The 12,411-nt window shown below is 43.5% G+C and overlaps 1 protein-coding gene across 4 annotated transcripts in view; it reads right to left on the minus strand.

Annotated features, from left to right (window-relative positions):
* The window catches only part of LOC118369995 (protein TANC1-like), a 51,675-nt gene that overhangs the window by 19,109 nt on the left and 20,155 nt on the right, over positions 1-12,411 (minus strand). For 3 of the 4 annotated variants that reach the window (XM_052499219.1, XM_052499217.1, XM_052499218.1), the window contains 3 exons: positions 5,203-5,319; positions 2,501-2,782; positions 1,214-1,347 (listed from right to left, as the gene is read on the minus strand). In XM_052499219.1, the coding sequence (XP_052355179.1) occupies positions 1,214-1,347; positions 2,501-2,782; positions 5,203-5,319 (533 nt within the window). Of the gene's footprint in view, positions 1-1,213; positions 1,348-2,500; positions 2,783-5,202; positions 5,320-6,143; positions 6,529-12,411 lie in introns of those variants that run through there. The other variant, XM_052499220.1, reaches the window with a different exon arrangement.

The following is a 12,411-nucleotide window of genomic DNA, read 5'->3' on the forward strand; positions in this document are numbered from 1 at the left end:
TAACAGAGCCATCTTGTTCATTTAGTTGAGGATGGTGAAGTATCCATACACCCAGGGGTCATCTTTAATTCAGGAACTCATCAAAAGGAGCAAACAGATGGATGGCAAACACAGTCAGTCAGAAACGTTCTCCAGTTGCCTCGGAACCCAATTTGTCAAACTAAACCCTCCCTTCTTAGTATTACTAGGTGAAGCCGCAAGACTCTTCCTCTCTGAGACCAATTACAGAGGAATTAGGAGGTGGTCTATTGGCAGTGATTCAAGAAACAAGACTATCTGTGCAAAGTATCGTTCTGAGATACTGAGCATGAATGTTGTCACATCCCAGATCTCAGAACTGTTTTGAAGAGAATTCTTCTTTCATAAAAAAGTACAGACATTTAATGATTAAATAAAGACAATATACCCTTCCTTCTTTCTAATCACACCTTCAAATGTATTAATTAACGTTCCCTAAAATGACAAATGCACAAGTCTTATGGATAACTGAAAAACATTAGCTCTGGTTGAGTAAACGGACACATTTTTCGGGTCTCTGACACCCAAAGTCAGTAAACTACTTGCTAGTTATCAATAACATTTGGTAAGTTTAATACTGTAGAACAGGCCAAAAATAGCAATGCCTCTCCTAAGGGCCTTACACATTTTCTAAGGCACCTGTATTTATTTGTGTTTGCCATAAAGAGCTTACGTTATAGCCATTCTTATTCTACATTTTTTTTTAAATAGGATTTAAAAAGAGGACCAGAACCTATGATATGAATAATCAAGGACTTGAGACTATAAGGTTCTATCAGCAAAATGCATCGTTTTGAGATAATGAGTATTTTTGAAGGTCCAGCTGTCAGAACTGTTTTGTGATATTTTCCTCTTAAAAACCACTAAATGACTAAAATGTCAATGAAAACGACTCAATACATGCAATTATTTTTGATTGATTGACAATCCAGCATTGTGTGATTGGATTGAAGATAGATCCTGACGGCACCAGGTTAAAAGGTGCTTTCAGGTTATTATCATTTGTTCGTCATGGTAAAATAACAACAACAAAACGGACATATCTGACATGTAAAGGACCACCTGAAGAGCAACTCCATGTGAATAACATATTGACCCAAATGTCAGATAGGACCTTATAGTCCCAAGATTCTTCTCCACCAGAGGTGTCTGTGTTTCTGTATGTGTGTGTGCCTGTGTGTGTAGTGTATCGTACCTTGCTGGCCAGGCGTTTGACAGCCTCGTCTCGGTGTGCCTCTGGTGTCCCGGGGCAGGTTGTTTCGCTGGGCGGGGGGTCTGTGGTGGGGGTGCTGGGCTGTTTGGAGGCGCCGTCTGTCCCCCTATCCCCAACTGCAAGAGGGACACAGCAAGGTGTAGCCGGTGTGAAATGGCTAGCTAGTTAGCGAGGTGCAAGCTAATAGCGTTCCAATCGGTGACGCCACTCGCTCTGAGAGTTGTCTCTCTTGCTCTGGAAGGGTTGCGGCTTTTGTGGAGCAATAGGTAACGGTGCTTCGAGGGTGACTGTTGTCGATGTGTGCAGAGGGTCCCTGGTTCGAGCCCAGGTAGGGGCGAGGAGAGGGACGGAAGCTATACTGTTACAAAGGCACACGTGTGAACTGTCACTACTTTTTCATGAGAAGTTGGAGGAGAATAATAATCATTCAATTAAATATTTTTTTGAAAACCAGCACTCATGACTCAATTTTTTTTTCTTTCTTGTGCTGTGAATACAAGAGAGCATGTTAAAAGCATCATTGTGGGCTGGTTTCTATAATGGACCCAAAACATATCTCCAGTAAACAATGTTAATTAAATAAGGCCCTGAGTCACAATGGCAAATCACTTCTGTCTCTGTCAGGCATTTATCATCATGTACTATAATTAGGTCACTGTCTATAATGCATTTCCCTGAGCAGGCACATCAAAGCAGATTCCTACTCTTAACCTAAATGATGTCATTATTTGATGTCATTACTGATATGCGGTATGGTGCACTGTATCAATTTGCTGGATGGGGGCCGAGAAAATGATGTGTGCATTCACGACCATGGATGGTGGGAGAAAAGTGCGGTACTGTACCTAGCTACTGACGTAGCAACGCTTGCGTTTGTGTAACACCAATCCCCACACAATCAGTCATAGCTTTCAGGGACAGCGCTTTCAAAAGGTTTTATTCCTGTGGCTTCTGTGTGGCTCATCCGCTAGGACCAAAATATCTGATAGACCCTGCTACTTGAGAGTGATAGCTCTGTTCAAGTATGACTGATCTCAAGGTAGACAGGTTGGCTTGCCTACTTAGAAAATTGTTCAACTTATAATGAAAAAATGTGATCAAATTTCAATCACCCTTTGCTGAATGAGTAACCATCAATTCGTCCTTCCTTTCTAGGGGAACAGGGAACTGGCAGCTTCCTCAGAAAAAGAGCAGTTGCATCTCAAGAGGTTCATCCTGTTGATCATTTCAAACCAAAAAACCTCCAGAGAAGGGAAATGTGTCTCTTACTTTTGGGGGAGGTGCAGGGGCTCTGGGTGGGGACCTGTTGCATGTGACCTCCATGACAGCTGAGAGCCACCAGCCGCGAGACGACGGCCGTCTTGCCGAAGCCCACATCGCCCACGATAACGGCCCCACGGCCCTCGCAGGTGTCACTCTTCCTTAGGACCTCCTCGAGCCGATGGAACAGCCAATCACGGCCTTGGAACGGTGCGTCCATGGCGACGGCGGGGACCTCGAACAACAATGGCTTCAGCATGATGTCGCCAGATTTGAAGGGAGCGAAGCGCGCTGGACGAAGAGAAAAGAGAGAACACAGGGGTTACTAACATGACTTCCTGTTCCTTTTTAAAGAGCATTGTGGTATACAACAATAATATAGTTGTGTATGGTGTTGTAACACAATAATTGCATGCACGAAGGAAGCATCTCAGTCGGGGTCTCAACTTACTGTTGAGCGCATTATGATATGGGGTGAAGGTTAATGTTAAGACATAGACAAACACACAATCCAGGATCCACTTCCACACTTCCTCCCCCAGGTGGCAGTCACCGGGTATAGATGCTGAGTTTAGCCTTGATAAGCACATACATTACTGACAATTAAGATGATCGTCAGTCATAGTGCCAGTTTGGAGAGCCGGGAGGCTGCTGGTTGGTTTGATGGCCATGACGCCTTTCGTTTGGGTTTGAATCTTTAGTTTAGGCCTGTTTGTAGTTTTCATTTTTGTATGTATTGGTTCCTGTCACCATCTGAACATAATAATCCGCTTCGGCTCGTCGACCCAAAGGAGTCAAGGCAGAGCTGGTCATGGACCTAAGGTAAGGTAACGTTGATTTCTCGCAAAAAAATGCACACGTTCATTCAGGTTACAGACCATGCAACTAGACATAGGACCCCTAGACTTAGCGAGTGCAACAATATTAACAGGCTAGTTAATCGGTTTCGTAACAAGCGTTAGAATAGTCCTATACACAAGATGCAATTTTGAAATGTGGTTGTGCTTCAGAAGTTTTCCTCTTGTTAGCCCATGTCAGCAAAACAAGCTATCTAAACTTGTAGTAATCATGGCTGAATTACCGACTGGGTACGAAGGGCACGTGCCCAGGGTCCCTGACCTCCATGGGCCCCCATTGATTTTGTACTATACAAAAGTATGTGGACACCCCATCAAATGAGTGGATTTGGCTATATCAGTTACAACCGCTGCTGACAGGTGTATAAAAACGAGCACACTGCCATGCAATCTCCATAGACAAACATCGGCAGTAGAATGGCCATACTGAAGACAAGTCAGTTCATTAAATTTCTGCCCTGCTAAAGCTGCCCCGATCAACTGAAATTGCTGTTATTGTGAAGTGGAAATGTCAAGGAGCAACAACGACTCAGACGCGAAGTGGTAGGCCACACAAGCTCACAGAACGGTACCGTCGACTGCTGAAGCGCGTAGCGTGTAAAATTGTCTGTCCTCGGTTGCAACACTCACTACCGAGTTTCAAACTGCCTCTAGAAGCAACGTCAGCACAATAACTGTTTTCGTCGGGAGCTTCATGAAATGGGTTTCCATTGCCGAGCAGCCGCACACAAGTTTAAGATCAAGTGTTGGCTGGAGTGGTGTAAAGCTCGCTGCTATTGGACACTTGAGCAGTGGAAACGCATTCTCTGGAGTGATGCTTCATGCTTCACCATCTGGCAATCCGATGGACGAATCTGGGTTTAGCAGATGTCAGGAGAACACTACCTGTCCGAATGCATAGTGCCAACTGTAAAGTTTGGTGGAGGAGGAATAATGGTCTGGGACTGTTTTTCATGGTTCAGGCTAGGCTACTTAATACCATTGAATGCAAAAATCTCAACCCTACAGCATACAATGACATTCTAGATGATTCTGTGCAGTTTGGGGAAGGCCCTTTTCTGTTTTTCTGCCCCCTGTGCACAAAGCGAGGTCTATACAGAAATGGTTTGTCGAGATTGGTGCGGAAGAAGTTGACTGGTCTGCACAGAGCCCTGACCTCAACCCCATCGAACACCTTTGAATTGAATTGCAACGCTGACTGCAAGCCAGGCCTAATCACCCAACATCAGTGTCCGACCTCACTAATGCTCGTGGCAGGAATGGAAGCAAGTCCCCGCAGCAATGTTCCAACATCTAGTGGAAAGCCTTCCCAGAAGAGTGGAGGCTGTTATAGCAGCAAAGGGGGACCAACTCCATATTAATGGCCATGATTAAGGAATGAGATGTTCTGTAAACATTTGCTGTAAAATTGCACTTTTTTTCTCTCTGCCCTATGGCAAAACAAGTAGAATTGAATTATATTAATTTTCAAATTGCACACATTTCCCTCCGCTCCATGGTAAAATATGTAGAATTGCAGAAAATGGACTTAAAAAATGTTTCCCCTCCTCAGTCAAGAGGTGGGGAGGGGGACCAACCAAATATTGCCTAGGGCCCCCAAAAGGCTCGTCCTGGCCCTGCGCACGCACACATGCCTGCATAAACGCCTGCATGCACATATACATACACACACACACACACACACACACACACACACACACACACACACACACACACACACACACACACACACACACACACACACACACACACACACACACACACACACACACACACACACACACACACACACACACACACACACACACACACACACACACACACACACACACAGAAACACAAACAGTACCATACCGTTGGCGTCCCTTCCCCCTGTGCTGTTCCAGGGCTGTTTGACGGAGCTTCGCTGGGGAGCAGCACTCTGTTGATCATCCAGGGAGCTCAGATCCTCCAGCTTCGTGGAACTAGTGGCTGCAGGGGAAGACATGAGAGACAGAATGAAGGAGAAGAGAAGTAGAAAATAAAGAATGAGGGAAAGCAGGAAAGAGAGCTTTTTTTACAGTTGTTTCATTCGTTTTGCCTTCAAGGTAGAAAATCTTAAACATTTGGGAATAAAAATGAACAAAACCCTTCATCGCCAAACAGTACAACTATGGAGCTCTGTCCCCATTTCAACATACTGTTCTACGGGCACATACGACATCCCAATTATTTTCAAACATTTTTTAATATATTGAGCCTCAAATCGGCCATTATCGCCAAGTGTGAGCAATGCGAAGAGCAGATGCGAGGCATGTCCCACCGTCAGCCAATCAGCTATAAAGGTTCTCTTCAACTAACTCACAAGTTCATCGCAACAATGGCATCAAAGGAATAACCTACCCCCTCAATTCATGCCCTGGTTTTAACATAACACCCCAAGCCCTTCACAGACACAGAGATATTTAAGGAGAGAAGGATGACTGAAGGAATTGGCCTATCACTTGGTCTGTCAAACAGGTTGGCCTACCTCCTATTTCTTAAATAGGAAGAAATTGGTTTCAACACAAAGCCCTCGTTTTAAGACAAATTCAAATGAAGACTGTTTAAATGAAAGAGGTTTTTCTCAAATCAGCCTGTTTTCAGCAACCATGTTGAATGTATTACATTGCCACTTCAAAGTAATGTAAGTTACGCAATTTACTCAAATCTGGCTTATTGCGAGGTCACTAACTCTGATAAATAGCTTAATTATGGGCAACACATTTTCTTCTCATTAAAATCAATTACAGAAGTAGAAAGCTATCAAAGTTCACCTCCGGTCCCTCACATCAGTATCCCGCCTGCGCAGATGCTGCGCTCCTTGTACGCGCATTGTTATGCTTCCTCGGTTGCCATGTTGATTTCCTTACTCGGCCTACACATACACCAAGCTGCCCAGCAAATATAGACAGATTTTTATACTGCTGTGGAGGTGCCGCTAGGCGTATGTACTATACCGATTACTAGGTCACTGCGATTTGTCCCGTTAAATCGTTAAATTAATCGTTAAATGTGAGAGGTTGCAACTAGGCCCCATACGGGCGAGCATAAAATACAAGGACATTCTCAAAGCCGCAAAGAGAACCTTGATGACCTCATATCAAGCCGGGGGAATTCTGGTGGAGACGTCCTCCCAGGTAGTACCAGCGATGGCAATACTGGCTGCAGTAACCCATGGGGGTCAGGGGTCGCACGTGAACATTCAGGGAATAATACTGTTTTCCTGGCAGCACAGCATAAATCTTAGCGGTCTGCCGTGGGAACAAGGGCCTCCTCTGGGGACCAGCGTGCGTGCAGTGTGCGTGTGTTGAGGGGGGAGGGGGGTTTCCGGGCTCCATCAGCCAGGACTAGACATTACACACTCAATATCTACCCATCCTGGAACATTTTGGCACTCCTGTCGAACGGCTACGATAGTAGGCGCAAGTCTACTCTTGAGCAGGGCTTAAGGGAGAACAACTTCGTTGAGGGTCCGTCGGAGACTCGTGTGCATGAGCTTGAAGTTGTGTGTGTGTGTGTGTCTGTGTGTGTGGTGCGTGTGTGTGTGTGTGTGTTTGTAGGTGAATGTACGCGTGGAAGGGGAGAGGTGTAGAGATATATTTGTGTGTGTGTGTGTGTGTGTGTGTGTGTGTGTGTGTGTGTGTGTGTGTGTGTGTGTGTGTGTGTGTGTGTGAGAGAGTGTGTTTTGTAGGTGCACAAGTGGAAAGGGAGAGGTGTAGAGATGTGTATGTGTGTGTTTGGGGGGCGTGTGTGTGTGTATGCATCCCACAATCGAGGCTATAGGGTGTTGATAATAAGGATGGGATGGAATCTCAAGCTATAACATAAAATAATATCTGCTTCCCTAAATGTACATTTTCTACTCTCCGGTTGCTTTGTCAAAGGTAGGCATCCTTTTGGAGGAAGTGGCTACATTATTACGCATCCAGTCCCGTCAAATGTGAAAGAAATGAAGGCATTCAGAAAAAATCAATACAAACACAGAAGTTATATAGTACAACTGTGGAAAGGGTTAGAACTGTTTAGTGCTGGTCAGCTGGTTGTGGCACTTCGTGCTCTTTTCAAAGAATGGGTCCTAACTTCTTATGGGTCCTAGGATCCATGTGTATAGGGGTGGACTGACAGTCACAGGGATGACATCCCTACCTGGGATGGGGGAAGGGTTTTTCGGGAGGGAAACTGGAGCTAAAGTGTGTATGTACCGTCTGTCATGGTACAAATGTGTATAATCGACAGGTATTGATTCTGGTGGTACTGGTAAGCATGGAGAAGTATTTTGTTTTAAAGTTGTAAGGATAGTGGTAAGTGTCTCAACATGTAACCTATCATGGTAACTGATGAATTGAATTGCAGCTAGGTGTAATTCTAATGGTTTGGCTGATACTAGGAACAGAAGAGCAGTTTTCACATGGCTAAAAGAGGATTACCATATTTATTGTTTACACGAAACTCGTTCAATATCTTCTGACAAAGTGGCCTGGGGAAAAAAAGAGTAGGATGCTCAAATCTATTTCTGTCATGGGCTAAGGAATTCAAAAGGTGGTCTAATCCTACTGACAAACAATCAGGATCCCGGGGTGCGATCAGTTCAAATGGACCCTCAAGGAAGATGGATTGCTTTTAATGTACTACTTGATGATAAACAGACGTGGCTCATAAATATATAAGGGTCGAATAATGACGATCCAAACTTCTTTGAGAAAATGTAGAATAATCTCATTAGTCTCCAAGATACAAATAATGATATTTTAATGTTAGGGGACTCCAATACAGATTTATGTACATCCACCCTGTAAAGGCAATCATACTATCACCCTCTGACGCTCAAAGTGATCACGAATATTATGGACACGTTGGAAACGACTGATATTTGGAGGCTAATAAAAATACTTAATACTTAATCAAGCTAGCCGGATGGATTATTTTTCTTTTCTATGGAGCCAAAAGTAAACAAAGTATTGATTGAGGATGGAATGCAATCAGACCATCAATTTATGTCCCTCCAGATAACTATGAGAGAATCAGGATGGGGATATTGGAAATTGAACCTGGGTTTATTGGAAGACAGTACTTTCTTAACAAAAACGAACCAGAAATATATAACAGATTTCTTCAGGCACAATACAGGTTCAGCGGACCCACGTATCGTATGGGATGCCTTTACATTTGTTTTTAGTGGCCACTCAATTCAGTTTTCCTCCCCAGAACTAAAATGGTTTGGGTCAACGGAGAAACGACTTACATCAGAAATAGAAAAACTAGCATTACAAAATCAATGATGTACTACTGAACCACCGAATAATCTAGATGCAAAACAGACAGAGAATCTTATTTAGGAAAGATCGGGTTTCAATTATACCAAAAACTGAGCAAATAGCACTTTGTGGATTGATTGATGGAGAAGGGCGACAAATGCACCTAGTTTTCCTCCAACCGTCAATATAGAAACGCAACCAAACATAATCTACAGACAATAGTTACAAACAATGGAGAAATCCTTATCTCATCAAAGGAGTAAAATTATTATTATTTTGATGTATTTTACCCCATTTTTCAATCTTGTCTCATCACTGCAACTCCCCAACAGGCTCAGGAGAGGAGAAAGTGGAGTCATGCGTCCTCTGAAACATGACACGCCTAACCGCAATCCTTAACACCCGCCTGCTTACCCCAGAAGCCAGCCACACCAATGTGTCGGAGGAATCACTGTTCAACTGGCGACCAGGGTCAGCCCGCAGGCACCCGGCCCGCCACAAGGAGTCAATAGAGCACAATGAGTCAAGTAAAGCCCCACTGGCCAAACCCTCCCCTAACCAGTGCACCGTCCTATGGGACTCCCGACCACGGCCGGTTGTGGCACAGCCCAGGAAATGAACCCAGGCCTGTAGTAACACCTCTAGCACTGCATGCGACGCAGTGACTTAGACCTCTGCGCCACTCGGGAGGCCGAAGTCAAATATTTTAAACAAAGGTTCTCTTGTCAAGTTCTTACAATCTCCATTAACAATGAGTTTTGTGAAATCCTTCTCCCAAAAAATCATGTTCTGCGAACAAAAAAAACCAACTTGCGATGGCCTAATTACACAGGACGACCTACGGTTGGCAAATGATTCCCTTCAGACGGGGAAAACCCCTGGTCTCGATGGCATTCCGATAGAGATCATATCTGCTGAGAGATCCACTACTACCAAGTTTTAATTACTCGTATATACTGTAAACGACAGACTATCGGACACACAAAAAGAGGGACTGATCTCTCTCCTACTGAAGCAGGAGCCAGGGGGCAGTACAAAGACCCGGTATCTCCAAACAATTGGAGGCCCTTCAATGTCGCGACGCAAAAAATATTGGCAAAATGTACTGCTCATAGAATTAAAAAGGTCCTACCGGACATTCAGACGGGATTCTTAAAAGGAAGACAACATTAGACTCTTAAAATCTTTATAGCAGATTTTAAGACAGCATTCGATACAGCAGATCTAGAATCAGTTTATAAGTGCCTAGATTTCCTTCAGCTTTTGAGAATCTCTCATGAGATGGGTAAAAGTAATGTACAACAACGCTTTATGTAAAGCGTTGTTGTACATTAGACCCCTTGACTTTTTCCACATTTTGTTACGCTTACAGCCTTGTTTTGGAGAATAAAAGCAGACTCGTGTGAGAAATTCATTTTTTTTTGTCCTTTAATGGCAAACCAAAGAAAGTTAAACAGGCATATTTGTATAACGAACATGAGTTTGAAGGGTTACAACTATTAAATATTAAGACATTAAACCTCTCACTTAAACCTCCATTATACCAAAATGATATCTAAATACAAACGGGTTTTCCAGCAGGCTACTAAGAGAGGCTCATTCAACATTCAAAAGGGGTCTCTTTGCCGTTATGTAGATTAACACCAACCTTTTCCGGTGGATTGACAATGGAACCCTGTTTAGAGTCTCATCCGTTTGAAATGAAGCCATACAGAGATGGTTACAAATCCAATTTCCTCCTCCGGAAGAGTCTGAACAAGTATTACAGCAAACAGTACGGCTAAACTACAACGTACTGATGAAGGAAATAACAATTTTATTGTCACAAAAAAAATATAAGAAATTATAAGAAATTACATTGAAAATAAGAACAGTCAATTTTTTTGTCACACAAGCAATTAACAAAGGCGTATAGGGACGTATGATCGATACAAAGGTTTAACCAACTCATCACAGCTCTGCCACAAGAATGTAAGGGGCAATTACTCAAAAGAGAAAGGAATTCATTATTTTGTCTGCCGCCAGTCAAAAACCACGCATGGCTTAAAATGACTCGTATTCCCGCACATCGCAAAATATATCAGTTTGACTTAAAGTCGAGAGGTTTGACAACTGTTCTGCATCAAATTCCAGATAATTGAGAAGATATTTTTTTGATGCCCCTTAACCATGGCATGGGGTTTGTGAACCGTTGTACACAACATTTGACGCATCGATCCGTTCTTTTCAATTGAAACTATTATATGTAATGTTCTCGCCACAAAAAAAATAATTCTCAGTTGATGGGGTGAGGCCTGTGCCCGCTGCAACGAAGAAACAGAATCAATAGATGATCACTTTTGGAGTCAGGTTCGGGAGTGGTTGTTGAGTCAAAATGTCTGTGTTCAGATGGATGTAGAAACAGTACTGTTAGGAGATAACAAAAAAAAGAAGAAAAAAAAAGATCAATCAATGGAAAATATCATTATCCTTTCAGTTGAACTATTTACTCTTAGGCCAATCTCGGTAGAAATGGTACAAATAGAGAGGTTCGAGACCCTCTTAAGATGTCAGAGTAAAATAGAAGAATGTATAGCGAAAGGAAATAGTCAAATGCTAAAATGGGTTAGTCCGTCGACAACTGAGGGTTGGAATTAAGATTAGAGGGATTGGTTGACTTGACGATGCACCTAGAGTTCAGTACAAATGTTAGGAGGCTGTACAGGGCATTCGGAAAGTATTCAGACCCCTTCACTTTTCCACATTTTGTTACGTTGCTGCCTTATTTGAAATTGGATTAAATCATTTCCCCCCTCATCAATCTACACACAATACCCCACAACGACAAAGCAAAAACAGATTTTTTGAAATGTTTGCATTTTTATAAAAAACACAAAACTGAAATATCACATTTACATAAGTATTCAGACCCTTTACTCAGTACTTTGTTGAAGCACCTTGGGCAGTGTTTACAGCCTCGAGTCTTCTTGGGTATGACGCTACAAGCTTGGCACACCTGTATTTGTGGTGTTTCTCCTATTCTTCTCTGCAGATCCTCTCAAGCTCTGTCAGGTTGGATGGGGAGCGTCACTGCACAACTATTTTCTGTTCTCTCCAGAGATGTTTGATCAGGTTCAAGTCCAGGCTCTAGGTGGGCCACTCAATGACATTCAGAGACTTGCCCTGAAGTCACTCCTTCGTTGTCTTGACTGTGTGCTTAGAGTCGTTGTCCTGTTGGAAGGTGAACCTTCGCCCGAGTCTGAGCACTCTGGAGCAGGATTTCATCAAGAATCTTTCTGTACTTCCCTCCGTTCATCTCTACCTCAATCCTGACTAGTCTCCCAGTCCCTGCCACTGAAAAACATCCCCACGGCATGATTCTACCACCACCATGCTTCCCGTAGGGATGGTGCCAGGTTTCCTCCAGACGTGACTCTTGGCATTCAGGCCAAAGAGTTCAATCTTGGTTCCATCAAACCAGATAATCTTGTTTCTCATGTGAGAGTTCTTTAGGTGCCTTTTGGCAAACTGTCATGTGCCTTTTACTGAGAAGTGGCTTCCGTCTGGCCACTCTACCATAAAGGCCTGATTGGTGGAGTGCTGCAGAGATGGTGGTCGTTGTGGAAGGTTATCCAATCTCCACAGAGGAACTCTGGAGCTCTGTCAGAGTGACCATCTGGTTCTTGGTCACTTCCTTGACCAAGGCCCTTCTTCCCGATTGCTCAGTTTGGCCGGGCGGCCAGCTCTAGCAAGAGTCTTGGTGGTTCCAAACTTCTTCCATTTAAGAATGATGGAGGTCACTGTGTTC

This window comes from Oncorhynchus keta, chromosome 37 (genome assembly GCF_023373465.1).
Source record: "Oncorhynchus keta strain PuntledgeMale-10-30-2019 chromosome 37, Oket_V2, whole genome shotgun sequence".
In the NCBI taxonomy this organism is placed as follows: Eukaryota; Metazoa; Chordata; class Actinopteri; order Salmoniformes; family Salmonidae; genus Oncorhynchus; species Oncorhynchus keta.